The 21,199-nt window shown below is 40.0% G+C and overlaps 2 protein-coding genes and 1 pseudogene across 3 annotated transcripts; all 3 read right to left on the bottom strand.

Moving 5' to 3' along the window:
- Positions 1-1,931: 1,931 nt before the first annotated feature.
- On the bottom strand, positions 1,932-7,684 carry LOC146642901 (uncharacterized). 2 transcript variants are annotated; one of them, XM_085398647.1, is made up of 6 exons: positions 7,282-7,684; positions 4,640-5,132; positions 4,132-4,381; positions 3,542-3,791; positions 2,885-3,452; positions 1,932-2,694 (listed from the first exon to the last, which is right to left on the bottom strand). In XM_085398647.1, exons 2-6 carry the CDS (start codon positions 5,104-5,106, stop codon positions 2,286-2,288), a joined length of 1,944 nt encoding a protein of 647 aa, XP_085254773.1. In that variant the 5' UTR covers positions 5,107-5,132; positions 7,282-7,684; the 3' UTR covers positions 1,932-2,285. The 2 variants fall into 2 exon arrangements, with proteins under 2 accessions (XP_085254773.1, XP_085254775.1); XM_085398649.1 differs by having other exon boundaries at positions 4,640-5,129.
- Positions 7,685-9,167: 1,483 nt separating this feature from the next.
- On the bottom strand, positions 9,168-10,936 carry LOC146642900 (uncharacterized). Its single transcript, XM_085397407.1, has 6 exons — positions 10,767-10,936; positions 10,618-10,685; positions 10,368-10,517; positions 9,750-9,808; positions 9,587-9,673; positions 9,168-9,482 (listed from the first exon to the last, which is right to left on the bottom strand). The coding sequence occupies exons 1-6, from the start codon at positions 10,934-10,936 to the stop codon at positions 9,168-9,170; spliced, it is 849 nt and encodes a 282-aa protein (XP_085253533.1).
- A 6,798-nt stretch (positions 10,937-17,734) lies between these two features.
- LOC146642899 (uncharacterized) lies at positions 17,735-20,623 on the bottom strand (annotated as a pseudogene).
- Between the last annotated feature and the right edge of the window lie 576 nt (positions 20,624-21,199).

Below are 21,199 nucleotides of genomic sequence, written 5' to 3'. Positions count from 1 at the left end.
AAAACGCCTCATCTAAGACTCCAATGCAGGATGCATTAGGCGTCCTGATCAGATGCCTAATGCACCTTAGATGATTCCTTTTGATGGAGACCCTGTATGTGTCAGGACTCACCTTATTGTGATGAGATGTTAGATTTCAGGAGCAATGTTGTCAGGGCAAATGGTCCTGGGTGAGGGGTCAGACTAAGTGCAACTCAAAATCTGAAATCAGTCCATAAACTGATTTCTGAATATATAAACCTTACTGGAGATACCCAGGGACACCGGTGGAGACCCCATCCTGATGCTAGGTCTGGTGAGGGAGCTTGTTTGGGAGTGCCTGGTGACCAGGCCTTAACTCAATAGTGGTCTGTTCTTCTCTGGGCCAGTATTTGAACATTCAAAAGCATGAGGCTAAACACACACACACAAGAAAAGACAACACTTTTCAAAAAGAGGCAGTCTTCCTTTCAGGTTCTAACCAGGCCGGATGGTGCTTAGGCTCCTGACGTTGTGAATATTCAGAGTCGTGTGTTAGTGGCAGGATCAGACACATGCCAGTCATTACCACAAAAACCATCTGAGTGTGTTTATGTCCACAGAAGCAAGAAAACACATCTGAATACAGTGACGCAGTGAGTTAGTACACTACATACAGAGAACATAGTAATGCATTAGTGAGACATGATTTTAGGTAGAATAACGTTAAAACGAAACGCAGCTGCACAGTTACAGAGGCAGCTTTGCATGTAATTGTTGTTACAGCCTCTATAAAGCACTGTTTGTTATTGTGAGGATTCCTAGAACCATTCAGGACACTGAAATGATAGAAAACACTAAGAACATGCGTACTCTTAGGTACTACAGCATGCAATAATAACAAAGTTACAGTCATTGACTTTTGTTTGTATACAGACTTAAAGGGATGAGCAGCAGTAGCGCTCAGCAGTGACACTGCTTTACAGCTTAATAAGAATTTGACACCCACTTGAATAAAGAAGAGCAGTGTATTATATTTCAACAGGAAAAAGCCACAGACAGTATTGCAAGATCACAGCTGAAGTCAATTTCCCAAACTAGAAAACAGCTTGTTCTTCAGTATAATTGCAAACACAGACATCCTGTTTTTCTTCTCTTTGGGTTCATACCCCACGACGTGGTTTTTATGTTTAAGCACAAAAGGCTTCCATGATGTTCCTGGTGGCCACATCTGGATTTATTTGCAGTAACTGCTCTGCCAGTGTGCATTACAAGTCAGGCTCAGGCCTGCACTATATCAGAATCAATACTACAGCTACAGTTGCATCATTTTTTCTCATCCAAAGAAGAGCTTTGAGTGTCCTTCTATTCCTGAAGACTACTTAAAAGCTGCCTAAAATACTTCAGGCTGTGCTGAGCATTAAAGTACTACAACTGTTTTTGCGTTACATCCTGTATTTCCATGTATGCTTGCAAATGGTTCATTGCACCCATTTTCCTAGCAGAATATAAAGAAATAAGGGGGTGGCTTTTGGACACTACTCCATGTTGCAATACAACAGTGTTAGGTCATTGTCCTCATTGTATTGATACAGGAATAGGAAATGTTCCTACATTTGAATTTAATTAGAGTATTGTAGAGTACTACACTTTATTTGAATGGAGATAGGCCACACACAGTTGTGCATATGATATACATGTTCACAAATCCATCAACATGGTAGCATATTAAAAATCTATTTTGAAGCTAGAAATAAGCTTAACAGTCACCGGCCACTCAACACTTAATTCCCTACAGTTTTAAATATAGTTTTAATATGTTGTGTTAAAGTCTTGCTAGAGAACAGTTAGTGACGTGTTAACAGACGGATTAGATATAATGCATCACTTGCATTTTATCAACTGGCATTTACAATTTTTTTACCAAACAGGGGAAGAAAAACTTTTAGAAAAACTCAATTTATGTCATTTTATTTAACAATTTTTTTCCTCCACGAAACAACAAGACTCCAAGCAGAAGAAACCCCCCAAAACAACACCCACTGACAAAAAGAGGCACACTGTGCGCTTTTACAGACAAACTGTAAAACAACAACTTTATTTTTCTCAAAAGTATACTCATTACTAAACTGTGTAAAGACGTTAGTCCCAGCTTCTCTTTTCATGTGCAACGACTGCAAGTGATCAAGTGCAACAAGTGTCAGCAACAATCTCACTGAAATATTTCTTTTAATTTTCAAGTTTTTCATTTGTAAAGTGACCTATAAATAATCAGCTTTTCTTTACACTACTGAGATTCAAACAAAACATTAAATCATTACAAACACTCAGGATGCGTCCTCAGCTTGAAGGCAAGCAGGCAGAAGCAATGACAGCCAGCATCTTCTAATACTAGACTGGCCTGGTACAGCTTGGAATTGACTAGACTGATCTGTATCCAAGTTGAAACTAGCCTGGATCGGCCCACTACAGCCTGATCCAAATGTGACAAATGGAATTTTCAGGTCGGACCCATCAATGCCCCCTAAAGGAGAAGTGACTCCAGTCTGTGCTGAGCTTTTACTGCCTTCCTGCTTTGTATCAACTTGTGGTTCGGTGGAGCAACTGATGCTCATCTGCGATTGGTCAGCATCCATTTTTGACTGTTGGGCTGGTGTCATCAGCCAGTGTGGCCGACTGTGCTCATTGGTCAGATGATGAGGCGGGTCCAGGGGAGAGCTGCTGTCAGAGGAGGAGCTAAAACGACAAAAGTTTTACTCTAGAAATTACACAACTAGCAGCCAAGGTGAACCAAAACAACAAAACAAAAAACATGTTGATCAATTCTGACATTTTTATTTGCGGTACCCTCTGTCAAAAGTATTTCAGCCATTGTTTCAAGATCATATATTCTGCTAGTACCAATATAGGTAAGAAAAAGACTTGCCTGATGAATGATGTCTGCAGAGAAGCAGAGGATGACGAGTAAGCTGGCTGGCTATTTTTATGTGGGCTTGCCATGGTAACATAGTCATCATGAGATAACACAGATGAGCTGCGGCTAACATGAGGGGACATGACCATGTATCCCAGTCCCTCCCTGTCGTCAACGGACTCCTGCATCTCACAGGCTGCGGCATCACATTGGTCCATCTTCATTTCCATGTCACTCCAAGTTTCAGAAATGGACCTATTCTGAGATCTGCAAGGGCTGAAATTAAAGCTCGAGCTTGGAGACGATTCAGGATTTGTTTCGTCTGGTTCGAGGGGCTTTACACAAGACTGTGCAGGACTAGTCTGTATGTCAGGACTTCTGGGGAACAAGACTAAGGGACGCTGTGGTCTTACATTCACCATTCTGTTTCTGTATTTAGGTCTGCAGCGTTTTGAGGCCAGAAGGCCTTTATTCTGACTCTGACTGGAGACTGGAGAGCAGCTCAACTCTGGAAGAACTCTTAGTGCCCGAACTGCCTCCCGAACTGCCTCGTGAATATGCTGGGCCAGTATTCTGTTTCCTGTAAAGAACATATACACCAGGATGAGTCACACTCTTTACTTTTGTCCAGTCAGGCCTCAACACAACATTTTTTGTTTGTTTAATTACCTTGGTCATTTGTTTCCATCCAAATCTCTCCAGGACCATTTGGTGCAGACCTGCCGAGCTCCAAGTAGAACAAGCCCTCCAAGTGGCCAAAGCGGCGAACGCTCAACAAAGGTATCGTGACGGATGGCAAATCATTTCCTGCACCCACTCTCACCAAGATCAGAGATGTTGCTGTGAGGCAGAGCCGATTCTCACCAGTGAGGGACTTGGAACTACCCAGACCTCTGGGCTTCACCGTAATGGGCCAAACCTTAGACAATGTGACAGAAACAGGTTGGAGCAAGACAGCTTGGAGGTTTTTTTAATTACTATTTTGAATTGACTGAGGGTGTCAAAGCAGCCATCTGATGAAAATATGAATTCTGCACAGTCCTTTTTTATGTTTAATCATTAGATTAGGTTTCTTTTTGAAGGAGGTACAGCACTTGTGTGGCATAAATGTGTCCTATTGAGAATAAGGTTGTCATATTTGCCATTTCTGATTGATTCTGAGTATCAGGGAAGCTACTCGCTTTGATCAAGATGTTATTAAATTCAGTATATTTAATCAACTGCTTATGATCTTAACTACAACCGAAAAGTGCTCTAACCTCTTTAAAGAAAGCAGCAGGGGGCAGAGTGCAATAGCCATCATCATCTTCATCAGCCCCTTCGCCATACTCTTCATCGTTTTGCTCTTCCTCCATCAGTTTCTTAAGGGCTACATACCAATCCTCCTGCTCCTTCTGGTCCTCCATCACCAGCACCATGGTCTGATCCTTGGGATACAACGCCACAGTGTGGCCTTTCCGGGAACTGGCAATCCGGCTCACGCCAAGACAGCACCGCAAGTAAATCACTCTGGGGAATTAAATACAGTTAGATTTTAATGCTTCTTCAGATGAAAATGAAAGACATACATCCTATAAACCCTCTACAAACACACCTATTTTTGGACACATGTTTTGAGTATCATACTTTTTAAATTTAGGACTACCTGCTAATAGTTGAAATATTTTTAACTGTATTATTATTTAGAGATTTATAAAGAAACTACTAAAAACATCAATTTGAGGGTGCTGTATCATATGCTTCACATATAAAGTCACTTTTACAGACCCTTGTTTGCTCGACCCAAACAGCGCAGCTTTGCCAGAAGACTTCTCCTTTGCCATGAACTTCTCCTGGCTCTTGTACCACTCGAGTCGGCTCGGCCCAGTGTGACTCCCTGCTCTGAGGACAAAATATCTCTTGTGGTTCCGCTCCAGCTTCCCCAGGTAACCTTGTTTCACCACATCAGTCTTCAGCCCAGACGAGGTCATGAGGGCACTGGCCAGATGGCCCAGAGGGATGGAAGTTTGACCGGCACAGAAAAGTTCCTCATACAAATGAGGCGAAGGACCCTCATTCAACTGACGGCCCCCAGAGTCTTCGTCATGCTCAATTTTACCATCATTCGAGAAAGGCTGCAGAGTTTTCACTGGCAGACATTTTTGGATGGAGCCGCTGTCATGACATGAAAGAGGGGAATAGGAAGCAGGTGGAGATTTTCTTTGGTTGGTGAACCAGTCGTACCCTTCTGCCATTTCATTCAGGACAACCTTTAAACCTGCTGCATGCAGAGAGGGAGAGTAAAAGTGGAGTTAATGAGATGACAGAGGCTCTACCAACAATATTATTAATACTTAATTTAAAAATAACAAAAACAACTCAGTGAGTTGTGGCTCATTTTATTTATTGCTTCTAGAATGGTGAACATTTACTTTATGATTTATGACAATATTGTAGTTTGAATTTAAATCTGATCAACACAAGTCACTGTATCTTTGTCCCTGTTTAGAGTTTAAGTTTGATAATGTATCTCACAGGTGTGAATAAAAATAAATCAGATTTTACAGTTTCTCCAACGACACAAACATCCTCCATACACTGAAGTGTTTTGTTCAGTTTCTAATTGCTGGGGCCCAGCAGAGTACCAGTCTGAATAGTTGTTTGTTGTGAACCAGACAGTTGTTTTGTTTTAAACTGTGTGACTTTTGAGCATTATTGTTGGCAAAAACCTGGGAAATTATGAAAAAAAAAAAATGTGTGCAAAAGCAAAGCAAATCACAGAAGGGGAATCAAAACTAAGAAATTAAGAGTAAACAGAATCACAAAAGTTCCGATGTTTCCTACGTTAACAACGTGCAGGTATTCTGTAATCAGATTATGAGTTTGAACTTTGAGCTGGTGAAGTTATCTTTCCTGTGACCACAGAAATCTGGTGGATAGATGAACTAAAGATACAAAGCTGAGCCAGGTTTTATTTATAAAGCACCAAACAGTTACAATTATATATAAGAATTTTTTTATTTTTTTTAAAAGTGCAAGACACAAAAACATGGATTGACACAATAAAATAAAACAATAAAATTTCACACTTGGTCAAACGCCACACAGAAAAAGTGGGTCTTCCAAGCAGATTTAAAAATGCCTTTGAATGCAGACTAAGCCTACGTGTTTATTCTGGTTTCTTTTAATACTAAACTACTGTAAACTGCTTTTTCTCTCACTCAGCTGGTGTGTCTGGGGCAGCAGTGTTATTTTCGGTCTGTATTGGGCGTAACAGTTTCATATCTTTACTATAGCATAATTTTATCGTCAATTCTGCTGCCAGTAAACTTCATTTTTGTGATTGGGTTAACTTAGCAATCTGATAACCAGCACTGTGTGCCTGTTCCCACTGATTGTTGATGTTACACTAAAGAGAAGCCAGATAACAGAATGGCACCCTGGGTATGATGAACTCAGTCTTTAGTACAGGGACCAGATCACTACTGAAGACTATCAAAACAAACAACAGACACTAGATGATGAGATTTTCCTTCATAAATCATTTTGAGCATTATCACAACTGCACAAGGTATTACAACCTACTGAATTCAGCTCAAGCTGCTCCAAGAACTGCCTCTTAAACTAAGGTCTCTTTATGATGCAAGCTTTCAGCAGTTCAATATTAGAATGGATTGCTCCCTATGGATTTAAAGAATGTCTAATATGATAGTGGAGTTCAAAGCACACATACTAGAGTCATTCACAATACCCTGCAAATAATGAAACATGCTATAGCAATGCATAGGGTGCGTGGGGTTCATCAGAGGGTGGGGGTAATAGCAGCAGTGAGGCTCTTAGGTTCATGGCCAAATGTCAGCAGACGGTCAATGCAACAAGGTCCTACACCCAAAGAGCGATTCGTTCCATTCTCTCCATTTTATAGCCTCTATGACTAAGGTCAGTTAGCTAAGATGATAGCAAAGCAGCAGGAATGTCCATTTCGTAACACAAAGCAAAGCAAAAATATATTGATGACTCTACCCTGGAAACAAGCAAATAACAACTGACACAGAAAAGTAATAAAAAGATTTCTGGACACCGTTAACTAATTTGCCTGTTTCTTGTGGCATGCCAAGTTCTCCACAGAAAGTAAGGCTCAGGGGGAGAAAAACCACTCAGTGCTTTATGTAAACGAAAAAACAGAAGAATAACCCGAGGGCAAACTACTTAGACTGCTGAAAACATGACTGTTCAGCTCATTTGTGGAGTAAAACCGTTTGCGTACAAGAAATGTGACAAATTACAGATTTTCGAGGTAAAACAACTTTTTAAATGTACTAAAATAAAACTACACATTTGTGAATAGTACAGTTTAGGGTCTCACTTGGGAGTTAACAGCTTCTTCCCATCAGCTAGCAGAGTTACCACTGTGGCGGAGTGAAACTTACCTGTGGCAGGCAGCTATAAGTATAACACCTGCAGGTACGCGCTTTCCCGGCTGCTTTCATAACACGCCGCTGTTTCCAAAACCATTTCCCGTCGCTCTCCGGGCTCAGTGTGTTTGTCTCTCAGCTGCTCCGAGATTCCAATCAGTGTGGCCTTCAGGGGTCTCTCGTGAAAAACACAACTGTATGAAACCATACAGTCCATGATGGAAAAGAAAAGAAAAAAAACTGGACAGATGCGTTGAAGTACAGAGCAAAGTCAGCTTGGCTGTATTGAGCTTTAAATCTGAGCTTTCAGTAGTATGAAAGTTTTACCTGGCTTAATCACCATGGTAAGCTATGCTGTGAATTAGAGGCGAGCAGATCGAAACAAATATAACCTGATACCGGAGCAGAAGCTTAAACTACAAAGCAGGATTTTGTCTTATGTAGGTAACTTCAGGGTTACCTATACTATGAAGGGGGTTCACTTCTCACAGGACTAAATCCCCATGGTAACTTATGCTGTGAATCAGAGGTGAGCAGATCAAAACAAATACTGCTTATTTCAGTTAAAACAAAGTCTATTGTATCCATACCAACACGTATTGGGTCGATACTAGCATAACAGGGCTGATATTTTGTTTCAGTCCTCTATGTCCAGTATGTAGCCCACTGTAGCTGTACTGTGAAAAATGTCAGAACTTTTTTGCACTGACTGTCACATCTATTTTATTTATAGCCTCGCTTTTAAACAATGGAAGTTAACACAAACTCCTTAAGAGACAGGTATGTTTACATTTCAGGTCTCCAAAAACCCCAGTTTCAAAAAAACCTGAAAACCTGAGGTGTGTTTTGTTGTGTTAACAGTGATTTAGTGCTCATTAAAATGTGTTAAGAATTTGTAACTTGATGATTAATCTCATAAGTCATGACGCACTGCTCACCCAGACATAAGCTGCCTTTGTAAGATCAAAATATCGGTATTGGTACCGGCCATGTAATTACTTAGCATCCGATCAGTACCAGAAGTTGCACTATTGCACATGCCTGCCTTGAACCAAACCTGCACCAGAGCAGATTAAGATCTATCTTAGAGATTAACAGGTATAAAATCGCTGCCTATATAGTGTCACCATCCCCGGAAGATCTTTCAGATCTCTGTGCGTGACACCCTGATTAGAAGTTTTTTTCATTCCCAGATGAGCATCTCGTTGAATGTCTCCATTACGAACATTTTGCTCCAACCCTATACATATCAAATATAACACAGCGAGGTCGTGCTTTTCACATCAGACTAACCTCTTTGTGTGGCAATTTGCTTTGTCACCATCAGGGGTTTCCTTTATGACACAAACTATGCACCAGTTAGAAAGATTTACTTTTCTCTTACACATGAGCTACAAAATTTTGTAGTATTCCAAATAAGAAATCTCGTAAGGTAAGAAGGAGTATTAAAGAGGAATTCTGTAGCACAGCAGGTGACTGATGTACAAATCCTTCAGTTATACTTCATGATTATACTTGGGATTGTAGCTGCTGTAATTAAACTTCCCCATCTCTGGGTGGACATGACTCTAGGAATATTCAAATCCTGGTTCCAGTGCCTGCATAGACTCAAGGTATCATCAGAGAGAACATGCGACATCATTGTGGCATGTGTTGTTCTCCATAATATTGCCTCTCTTAGCAGCACCCTGCCATATGAGTGGATGAACCTGGGGAAGAGGATCCTGTTCACCCTGAAAATGTTCATGATGCAAGAGCTGTCAGAGAAACCATTTGCTAAAATCGCTTTTCAGATTAGTTTACCCCACCCCCAGAGGATAAATCAGGACTCTTTATTCAACATTTTATTTGTTCTTCTTTATTTCCTACAAATACAAAACCAGCCATTATCATTTGTGGATTTATCTGAGAGTAACCACCTGTAACATGTTACCCACCTCTAGCTGGTGCTCCAGTAATTCAATTTCCAGATCTGTCTTTCTAATCTGACGATCCAAGTATGTGATTTCTTTGTCAGTTTTTGTCATTGTTTGGATGAGGTGCATTTTGTAAATTTCTTTAACTGGTAACTGTAAAATGTAAGAATGGCTTGAAATGTATGCATGGTGCAGTTTAAATAAAGCTATGAAAATGCAGAATGGCATTGAACGTCTCACTGTGTTAATATGTGCTGGGGTAGTTGATGGAGCTTCCTCTTGATAATGTTCGGCCTTGCTCTGTTAATTTAAAAGATAAAAACATGAATATGAAGGTTGTTTTCCAGTCATCGTCATCACTTCACTGCACATTTCAAATACAAGAACACACGACTAAAACATACCTCTACTGTCATGGTGTGTACCTCACTAGGTCTATCTGGTTCTATCTCAGCAGATAATGTATCCTTATCGTCATCTTCGTCTGCTTCCTGTGATGAAGAGCAACATTCTGTTTTAGAAACCTTTCTTTAGAAATATCTCAGGAGCACTCAGTCACCTACTTACAGATGGAAGGGATGGAAATGCTTCTGCTGAAGTAGGAGTCTCATCAAGGCCATCAGCAACTGTTGAAATAAATATGCAGATGTGTTATAGCACATGATGGCATTATGAATAAGTCAGCAGGGAACAGCATTCCTAAGTAATAAAGACATTATGGAAAATGCATGTCCAAGCTAATACTAGTAACAAGGATCAGTACTGCACTGCTGATGAAGAAATTTAGCTACTGTTTCACCAAATGTACTGAACCTTTAGTTGAGACAATGCAGACAGAAATGATCCCATTTCAAACACTTGTGAATTGTAATTTGTAGTATAACTCACTATGTACTTTGGTCAGACGTGGCCAAAGAGTCTGGGTGTGATGGTTCCTGAAGTATTGCTTCTTTTTAGTTATTTTTTAAAGAGATATAAATGAATTCGATTTTTGGTTTGTTTGTTGCATTTGAACCTTTATGCTTTGCCTTTTACTTCACTCAGTAATTCATTAAATTTTCATTCACTTTAACACTTAAACTGTTGGCACTAAAATTTACTTGGTTATGTTTATAAAAAGGAAGGAAATGAGAATTTCATCCCACATATTCAAATTTCATGTATGTGTGTGCTATAAATAATTACATTTTATGCAGACACTTGCGCTCTGTGGGGTGACGGGCTCAGCCACCGGGCATCCAGTATCCTTACTCTTGGAAAACTGTTCTGCCTCCGTCAGCATGGATGGAGGTGCCCCTTCAACCACTTTGCGAGCCTCTGCCTTCTTTCTGTTAGCTAAATTGAAGCCATATGTTAATCTGAGCAGGATATTAGGCCTGTGGGTTTAAAAAAAAACATTTATGGACTCATATACAAAAGAAAAAGTGGGCCTTACCTGTTTGAACTATGTTTTTATATTTCATTTTCAGCTGCTGCCAAGTCCTTTTTGTTCCCGTATTGCACCTTAATTAAAATTATGAGTAAAAATTCGCCTGTAAATGCATCTCAGGATTGTATTGACTAGTATTTACCGTTTCAACTCACGCATTTACACGCGCTGCAATTCTCTCCCACGCCAGTTCTCTCTCCTTTGCTGCTGCAGCCGTGTTGCCTTTCTTGCTAAAAATGTGTTCGTACTCTCCATATACACTCAGCAGAATATCTATTTCAAGTGGGGTGAAGTAAGCCGAGCGTTTTCTCTGCCCGGTTTCCATGGTGAATCATAGGCTTTTGGATTTTGGATTGGGTTAAAAAAAAATGGTATCACGCACGTGCTTACCTCAGGGTGGGCATACTCAGAGTTGATTAAACTAACTCTGATCAGCTGTTCTGGACGCTCAGCGTTTATCAATTCGGAGTTTCTTTTGAGTTTGTTGATCTCCCTTCCTGGATAAGAGCCCTGCTATACAGTCTTGTTCTTCTTCTTTTTATTATTATTATTGTTGTTGTTGTTGTTGTTGTGTGTTTGTATTCAGAGTTACGTCATGTATTTCTATGGACATAAAACACTCCGTGGTTCTTATAGTGATGACTGACATGCCTCATGCATGCTGAACACTCCCGATATGAAAATCTCTTTCTACTTGGATGGGAGACCGCTTGGGCACTTCCTTCTACAAGCTGCAGAGGGCGCTGTTTGTCCTTTTACACATGCTACAGTGTCATGTTTTTATTGCTGCATGAAGATTATAAGTATCATTATAGAGTTTCCTTTAACATGTTTTTGTGCACCTGCCAGTTTAAAGGCACATTTATTTCAGCATTTTTATGTCAGTTTAAACGAAGTCCATTTTTGCAAATTAGAGAAAATGTTGTGTATTATGTAACTGTCTGAAGCACAATGGATAAAAAAAAGATCATGTGTTCATGATCACATCCAACAACAAGCTGTTCTAACCATTTCAGGTGGTGTTTTACACTTTAAAACACAATGTACAACAAGTCGTATGTGAGATGCAGATGTGGCATTGACTCAGTGACTTTGAATAATTCACAGAGCAGAGCTGTCTGTTACTTATCTCTCAACTGTTACAACCTAGTGCTCATAATTACTTCATTCATACCCAAGCAGTCATGTTTGTGTCGTCAAAATCTTTTTGAATAAGCTGTAAAGCATTATAGATGTAGCATTATCACCACTGGAAAACACATTTAATATCATAATACATTTAAGTGCAGAAGCAAAAATAACGACAAAATCACAAAGATATTCTTTATTGTGTTCAAACTTTCTTTTCTTTCTTTCTTCTTTCTATACTTGCATATGTGGCTGTTGTGACCTTTTCATCCTCACAAAGATGCCTGTCATTTTAGATTAGTGAAACTGATTACTTTTAAGTATTTGTTACATTCTGTACAGCATGGTTACCCCAGGCGGTTGTGTATATTGGATAATCTAAACTTGACTTTCAGCTTTGAATTGCATTTACATTAGATTAACGGTGTCACAACTTTCCAAGTGAAAAACTTTTGGATAAATTCTGGAGGATGCCATTTAAATTATCATGTCAAATACTGTTAAAATCCTTTTTTCTATAACTCGCACATACCAGTAAATACTTTTCCTGGTAATATTCTGCTTCCTGTAATCTGTATCTTCAGTTTCACTTTTTAAATTATTTGATCGAACTCATGCCGTTTTCTTGGTGATGTTTTTCTTTTGTCTGCTGACATCAACCGATAGTTTCTCATCACTATGCTGCTGTCAGTTCAGATGAGAGAAGTTATCTTCCAGCCAACTTAAACTTTTTTTTGAATAAGCAGCAGGGCATTTTGCATCCACATAAGATGAACTGTTCAGATTGTAACTCTGTTATACAGCATCCACTTTGACTGGGAGCTTTTGAGCAAACAAAGTTGTCATTTTTAGTATTTAATATTTAAATAATTTGTGGTGAGAGAACACACAAGCCTTCATACAACAGCTATACTTTAGATGAGGCCTCCTCCTTGGTGTTGTTCTCTGAGGCTGCTAGCATGGCTGGTTCCTGCAAATTTCAAACATGCAGTAGTACAGCCACTGCTTAAGAAACCTGGCCTTGATCACACAGTTTTAGCGAACTATAGGCCTATTTCCAAGCTGCCTTTAGTCTCCAAGGTTTTAGAGAAAATTGTTTTTAGTCAACTGAAAGATTTTCTAGATGAAAATGGAATCTTTGAGGTTTTTCAGTCAGGTTTTAAAACCCTTCACAGCACAGAATCTGCATTACTAAGGGTTTTTAATGACATCCTTCTGGCATGTGATTCTGGTAACCATGTTGTTCTTGTCTTGCTTGACCTAACTGCTGCCTTTGACACAGTAGACCACAATATTTTAATTTCTCGATTACATGATGTAGTGGGTATTGGTGGCACTGCACTCAATTGGTTTAGGTCTTATTTGTCAGATAGAACTTTCTCTGTCAGCCTTCTCGGTTACGAATCGTCTTCTGCTCCTCTGTCATGTGGTGTCCCACAGGGCTCAATTTTAGGGCCACTGCTCTTTTCTCTGTATCTACTGCCTCTGGGTTCTATCCTTAGAAGGCATGGGATCTCATTTCACTGTTATGCCCATGACTGCCAAATTTATTTGACACTAAAACGCAAGGATGCCATCTCCATAAAACCTCTCTTGACATGTCTAGATGACATTAAAGCTTGGTTGGCTCGAAACTTTTTAAATTTTAATAAAAAGAAAACAGAAGTGTTGGTGTTTGGACCCAGTGGTCCCTGTGAGTCCTCCTCTGTTGTTTTAGGATCCCTGGAAGTCTATTTTAAATCTGTTGTTACTGACCTTGGTTTTAAGTTGGACAGTGATTTTAAATTGGACAACCAAATCAGAGCAGTGGTGAAGTCCAGTTTTTATCATTTAAGGCGACTGGCAAGACTAAAATCTTTTCTTTCGAGGCAGCACCTTGAAACAGTGATCCATGCTTTTATTTCTTCCCGCCTGGACTACTGTAACTCACTTTATGTGGGGGTCAGTCAGTCATTGCTCTCACGTCTGCAGCTGGTTCAAAATGCGGCTGCACGACTCCTAACAGGAACTCGAAAAAGAGAGCATATAACCCCTGTGCTGGCCTCTCTGCACTGGCTGCCTGTGTCTTTTAGAGTTAATTTAAAAATTCTTATGTTTGTTTTTAAATGCCTACACAGTCTTGCCCCGCCTTACCTCTCTGAGCTTCTTCATCCCCACATACCCTGTCGGTCTCTCAGGTCAGCTGACCAGCTGCTCCTGGAGGTACCAAGATCCAGGAGGAAGCTCAGAGGGGACAGGGCCTTCTCTATTGTGGCTCCAAAATTATGGAATAATTTGCCCATGCATGTTAGAGAGGCCCCTTCACTGTCCACTTTTAAATCACGTCTTAAAACCCACTTTTATTCCTTGGCTTTTAACCTCAGTGAGACTTAGTTTCTTTTTTAATGCAATAGTTATTTAATTAATGATTTCACTCTTCTTTTATTTGTTTTTTATTTATATCTCATGTAATTTTATTTTACAGTTCCAATGTACAGCACTTTGTGTCAGCTGTGGTTGTTTTAAAGTGCTTTATAAATAAAGTTGATGATGATGATGATGATGATTTGACTTGTTGCTTCAGGCGAGGTCAGATAACACTTTTTTAGTTGTTCTGTTGAAGAAGACATAGATAAAAGAGTAAAAATTCAACCACTTTCTTTCACTGTATGACATGATGTATGATTGTAAAAGAAAACAACTATTTTCTTTAGAGCAAAAAAGAGCAAAACAAATTCTAAAGGGAACATTTATTTATTTTTATTTTATTGGTATTTTCCTTAATTGTGTTAAATATATATTTTCTCATCTTAATGTCCACTGAGCTGTGAGCCAGGGGGCGGTAATGCGCCTTAACATTGGTTGCCAACCAAGAAGAAGAAGAAGCTGTGAGCCAGGAGGGAGGGGGTGAGTGAGTGATTCGTAACAGGAAGGGAGGGGGTGAGTGAGTGAGTGATTCGTTCAACTCGTTTGAGCTGTGAGCCAGGAGGGAGGGGGTTAGAGAGTCCTGAGTGATTCGCTTATGCTATGATTCAGCACAGCAAGGGAGGGGGTGAGTAACTCAAATGTGCTGTTAGCATGTTAGCTGAGCGATGCTACTGTGAACCGAGCTATTGTCTTGATGTGAGCTTCTACTCAGGGTTTTTTCTTCCAGTTCAGAGCAGAAATGCTTTTGTTAAGAAACTGCCCCCCCCCCACACACACACACAATTTTAATTATAAGCTACAGGGATGAACATGAGTGACATTCATTCGTAACCACAGGGTTTAACATGATGCCGGCCAACTCTTTGCCTTTTGTTTATGGGTATTTTTGACCTTTCTTCCAGAAGTGCATTTGTGTGGACAGACACTGACGTTGGACGAGAAGATTTGGCTCGCCTCTGTGAAGGCCAGTCAAGTCTTCCACACCAAACTCGCTCATCCATGTCTTTATAGATCTTACTTTGTGCACTGGTGTGGAGTCATGTTGGAACAGGAAAGGGCCATCCTCAAACTGAAATTATCCAAAATGTCTTGGTTTGCTGAAGCATTAAGACTTCCTTTCACTAGAACTAAGGCTACGTTCACACTGCAGGCGAAAGCGCATCAAATCCGACTTTTTTGACCCTATGCGACCCATATCCGATCATGGTATGACAGTGTGAACGGCACAAATCCGATATTTTCAAATCCGAGCTGGGTCACTTTCGTATGTGGTACTGAATCCGATACATATCTGATGTTTCAGAAAGCGACTGCTGTTTGACGGTCATGTCGCACTAAATCCGTCTTTTACATCACTGACACAAGACAGACGCCAATTGTCAGCGCCAGAGAAGACATCGCGAACGCTTACTGGCCATCCAGTGAAACTGTTGGGAAGACAACGATGGAGAAAACGTGAACATTTCATTTGTACTGTATAATCTGCAGATTCTGACAGAAATCTGCAACTATCCTTCGAAGCACCGCTCCTCTCTAAAACAGCAATAAGGATTGTAGTGGCAATTCCTTTACTTTTGTAAGATCAAACGTCCCACAACTTAAAGTCCACAAGCCACTGCTGCACTGAGGTAATATTTCGTACGCAGGCAAAAGAAGTCCATTGTCCAAACATTTTAGTTGAGAGTTTTGGTTTATTTATCCATCTTGGCAAGCAATAACAAGATCCTTCCTGCTGCTTCTCCTGCTCTGGTAAAAAACCATAGGCCCACCCCAATGCATGCTGGTCCTATACCAGTCTCTTTATTTATAGAAACAAAATGGCCCTACAGCTCTTACTAACTAATTTAACAAAATAACAACAAACAAATCATTTAAAACAAAATATTAACCGACAAATAAACCCCAAAATATAAGTAAACTAACAACAAACTTTAACTAATTTAAAGAACAAATAGCTCCAACACTCCGGCCCCTAATTGTGCATACAATCACAATTACTTTAAAGTCCCAAAAGGAGGAGCTATTCCCTTAAACAAATCCTTAATTTTCATTGAGGATTTTCTTCACGATGAGGCTTCCAGTAGCAAAATAAGTTTCGTCACTGGCCTTTCCAAAACACTGGTCCTTGTTTGTAGTCTCACAGAACGCACCAAGCCTTTTGCATCCTGGTTTACATTTAAGACTTTCGCCATCATCCATGATCCTCTTGGAGCTGTAGCGTCTGCAATTAAAACAACATCTCCAGGTATAAGACATCTTTTAGTCCTCATCCATTTTTGTCTTTCTTGCATCAAAGGTAGGTACTCAGAAAGCCATCTCTTCCAGAACAACTCTGCCATGTACTGTACCTGTTTCCACCTTTTCCTGACATGCAAATCACTTGGATGAAACAGTCCTGGTGGAAAAACTGGTTTATTTTTCAGCAACAACAAGTGATTGGGTGTCAGTGCTTCAAGATCATTTGAGACATCTGAAACTTTAGTAATGGGTCTGTCGTTCATTATAGCTTCAACCTCACAGAAAACTGTTTGGAGTCCTTCATCACCCATTTCTTTCTGACCTTCCGGATCATTCTTATTCAAACCTGCAGCAAGCAACTCTTTCCTCTTCTGTGCCAACAACACCAAGACCTCTTTCATCTTTAAAAGCCAGGCTACAGAGATTTTAAGTTTTGCCCAAGACGAGAAGTAGAGGATAAAATAGCTGGTAGGATTTTGTAATTCCCTCACAATGGCATTCATTGTCAGGTCCCTTTTGAGCTCTGGGTCATCTGCAGAAATTACACTGTACTCCACATCCAGTTTAGGCCATTCCTTTTCTGACTTATAGAGAAATTCTGGCCCTTTTATCCATCTCCTACATTTGAGGAAATCCCCAGCTCTCATGCCTCTGGATGCGTCATCTGCAGGATTCTCCTTAGAAGAAACGTATCTCCACTGCTTCACATCTGTTGCTTCTTGAATGACAGCAATTCTGTTTGCAACAAAAGTATTGAAGCTTCTGGTTTCATTGGAGATGTATTTCAGTACTGTTGTACTATCAGTCCAAAAAACTGATTTTTCCAACCTGACCTGCAGCTCCTTTTGCAGAAGCCTGTCCCCCCGAACTGCAAGAACTGCAGCCGTCAATTCCAACCTGGGAATTGTAGTTTGCTTGAGAGGAGCAACTCTAGCCTTTCCCAGGATAAAAGCAACATGCGTGACGTTATTCTTTTCCAACTTTAAATATGACACCATTCCATACCCATCTTGACTTGCATCAGAAAAATGATGAAGTTGTGCCCCATCTGGTCTTCCAAAGCAATTTGGTTTAATGCAACGTTCCACTTTGAACTTTGAAATCAGCTGGAGATCCTCCAGCCAATCACGCCACCGCTGGGAAAGAGAGTGGGGAATAACTTCATCCCACTTCAAATTTTGTCGGCAAAGCTCTTGTAGCAACAGTTTAGCTGGCATACTGAAGGGAGACAAGATTCCCAAAGGATCATACAGTGAGCTGACCACAGACAAAATGCCCCTTCTGGTTGTTGGACGGTCCTGCAGGGAGGTTCTGAACTGGAACTTGTCTGTTACTATGCACCACTGTAAACCCAGTGCTCTCTCAACTGGAAGTTGATCTGTGTCCAAATCCAGATCCTTAATTTCCTTTGCTCTTCTTTCCTCTGGGATTGACATGAGCACTGTGCGACTGTTGCTGATCCATTTTGAAAGCTTAAATCCTCCATGCTCCCACTGGCACAGATTATAAACAACAACAAAATAAACTATCACAGCTATGCAGATGACACACAAATATATATCACAATGTCACCAGGAGACCGAGGCCCTGTACAGGGTCTTGGTAAATGCATTGAGGAAATTAATGACTGGTTGTGCCACAATTTTCTCCAGCTAAACAAAAACAAAACTGAGGTAATAGTCTTTGGCGCCAAAGAAAAACGATTACAGGTCACCAGAGAACTTCAATCTATACATCTAAAAACCACAAACCAGGCGAGAAATTTGGGTGTAGTGATGGATGCAGACCTAAACTTAGAAAAACACATTAAGACAATAACAAAGTCAGCTTACTATCACCTCAAGAATATTTCAAGGATAAAAGATCTGATGTCTCAACACTTGAGCTGAATCATCAACCTGATGTTGGGTTTGACTTTGTCTAGGTACGATTACTTGTGATTCAGATGCAGAATTTATACCAGAGTAATCTCTTGATGTTGGAACAAATGTATCGGCACAAGGAGTTAAACTAGGCGCTTCTTGTACGTGCCCTCTTTCAAAATAAGAGTTCATTCCATCAGAATGCTCAGAGCTACAAACTGAATTTATTTTTAAGACACGAAGCTTTGCATTAGTGGCTGCCAGCTCTGTTTCCAAGGATAATCTCTCCTTTTCTTTTCTCAGTTTTTCCTCTTGCGCTTCGATAGAATGTTTTTTCTTTAATGCAGCGAGTCGCTCCATGAGCGCTGCCTTGTCAGCCGCAGCTTTAATGCATGCGGAAGATGTTGATGAAATTCGACTTTGCTGTGACAATGTTTTTGAAGGTGGTTTTACACTTGAGATATTAGAGACACTGTCTTCAGGTTTTATTTCATCCAAACTTTCAACAACTTTATCATTACGAACAATATTGCTTTGTTCAGTGTACGGCTCGCCCGCCTCCTGCAACCAAACCTTTATTTTGTCCATAAAAACAGAGAATGCTGTCATCTTCGACTGAAAATGTGCATTTTGCCTTTTCACTTTATCTTCTGGCAGTGGCAAACTTAAAAAGGATTCTTGCAAAGCGTTTGCATCTTGATAGCATTTAATAAACTTCCCAAATTCAGAACACACTTCCTTAACGTTCTCATATGAGGTCATTAAAGCGGAAGTTTTCCCCATGTACTTAGATGCTTGCTTACACATTGAACTGCGCTTTTCTTGGCATGTCTTTATATACAAATCCAAACCTTTTGGCGTAAATTTAACGCAGTGTCATCCTCTCGTTTACTCTTAATATCCGACATTTTTATTGTCCTCTTGGATTATTTCAAACTTCATAAAGATGTACAGCACACTGAGAATCCATAGCCTAAAGTACAAACATGACATCCATTTACCTGCCTTTTGCAGCGAACAAACATTTCCACAGAGGGCGTTGGCATGTTTCAATTAGCGATCCAATTTTGCACCAATTTAGTACGTCAAAACTCAGTTCATCAGTCTTTGTAGTGAAATTATGTCTTTAAACTCCAATAGCTTCACCGTTTTCCTTTACGGCTTAAACAATATTATCACTCACCAGCTTTGACGAACGAGTGACATGTTGATCCAGGCCTCAACATCAAATCCGTCTGGATTACTCACCAGACGATCCAATAACATTTATTCGAGTTCGACGGTGATCCTTGAAATCCTTATATCCATTAATGAAGGATTATTCCTTTGTCCACGGGATGGTTTTTTACTTTATGTAGTGGCAATTCCTTTACTTTTGTAAGATCAAACGTCCCACAACTTAAAGTCCACAAGCCACTGCTGCACTGAGGTAATATTTCGTACGCAGGCAAAAGAAGTCCATTGTCCAAATATTTTAGTTGAGAGTTTTGGTTTATTTATCCATCTTGGCAAGCAATAACAAGATCCTTCCTGCTGCTTCTCCTGCTCTGGTAAAAAACCATAGGCCCACCCCAATGCATGCTGGTCCTATACCAGTCTCTTTATTTATAGAAACAAAATGGCCCTACAGCTCTTACTAACTAATTTAACAAAATAACAACAAACAAATCATTTAAAACAAAATATTAACCGACAAATAAACCCCAAAATATAAGTAAACTAACAACAAACTTTAACCAATTTAAAGAACAAATAGCTCCAACAAGGATCATTATTAGGTTATTTGTAAATAACAAAATAACTTAAAGCAAAATTGGGAAACGTAAAGTCCGAAACAAGTTTTTATATTAAGGCCATCAGTCAAACAATACTGTTGCTCTGGGTCTAAACAGAGCGTGTTGTGTGTGACGTCTTCTTTTGCGCATGCGGGCGCTTTGAGCGTTCACACTAGAGCGCGTTTGCTGTCGCATTTTATTTGTAGTGTGAACGAGCAGACAAAAACATCGGATTTGATCAAAAAAATCGGAATTGAGCATTAAGACCTGCAGTGTGAACGTAGCCTAAGGGGCCAAGCCCAATTCCTGAAAACAACCACACACCATGATCCTCCCTCCACCAAACTTTACACTTGGCACACTGCAGCCAGATAAATACTGTTCTCCTGGCAACCACCAAACCCAGACTCATACATCAGATTGGCAGTTGGAACTATAACTGGACTTGTTGAACAGGTGACATCCTTTCACAGTACATCACTGAAATTCATTTAGCACCTGAAAGTGACCCATTCTTTCACAAATGTTTGTAGAAGCAGGTGTGCAGACTGCATCTAGACTTGGCGATGAAAGTGATTGCATAACCTGAATTCAGTGATTTGAATTGGTGAGTAAATTCTTTTGAAAAGGTAGTGTATCTTTGTTAGATAATTTAAAATACATTTGAATTTAATTTCATCAAACTCTTCTGTTCTTTTTAGAGATGTAGTTTTTTATGGTCATTCATTGATCATTAACGTCACTACACTCCTGGACAATATGTGAGGTCTAAAGACAAAGGTCAGAAGATGTCTTCTCTGTTAATGATCATGCCGAAACAGCACTTTTTTTTTTTACATGTTTAAACATTGTGTCACATAAATTCTGCTGATGTGTTGTTGGTTCAGTGAACTTGAGTATCTTACCAAGGAGCTGTCTGCTACTTATCTCTGTCTGAACAATATTTTACGACAGTTTTCAATATTCAAATCGGATAGATCATTTTCCAGGCTATAAGACTCTTGTAAAGCAGTTTAATCACTGAACCTGCTGTGCCACTTTTACCTGGCACATGAACTGCAAAGCCTTTTCATGGAGTTCATCGCTCACTTTCAGTCAAGTATTTCAGGAAATTACTGCACTGGTTAGCACTGTCCCTCACAGCAAGAAAATCCTTGGTTCAATGTTCTCTTTGCAAAC

This window comes from Rhamphochromis longiceps, linkage group LG23 (genome assembly GCF_057381845.1).
Source record: "Rhamphochromis longiceps isolate RC_006_pf linkage group LG23, R_longiceps_female_GT1.1, whole genome shotgun sequence".
NCBI lineage: Eukaryota > Metazoa > Chordata > Actinopteri > Cichliformes > Cichlidae > Rhamphochromis > Rhamphochromis longiceps.
This window is presented reverse-complemented; position numbering and strand designations above follow the sequence as displayed.

Bases quoted from the DNA above. Each gene is read 5' to 3' on its own strand.
- LOC146642900 (XM_085397407.1), bottom strand. From the start codon at position 10,936: ATGGAAACCGGGCAGAGAAAACGCTCGGCTTACTTCACCCCACTTGAA. The intron at 10,686-10,766 runs GTGAGTTGAAAC...ATTTTAATTAAG, and splicing joins ATTGCAGCGCGTGTAAATGC to GTGCAATACGGGAACAAAAA. The intron at 9,809-10,367 runs GTAATTATTTAT...TTATTTCAACAG, and splicing joins CGCAAGTGTCTGCATAAAAT to TTGCTGATGGCCTTGATGAG.
- LOC146642901 (XM_085398647.1), bottom strand. From the start codon at position 5,106: ATGGCAGAAGGGTACGACTGGTTCACCAACCAAAGAAAATCTCCACCT. The intron at 3,792-4,131 runs GTTAGAGCACTT...ACATTGTCTAAG, and splicing joins CTGCTGCTTTCTTTAAAGAG to GTTTGGCCCATTACGGTGAA. The intron at 3,453-3,541 runs GTAATTAAACAA...TGTTCTTTACAG, and splicing joins GATGGAAACAAATGACCAAG to GAAACAGAATACTGGCCCAG.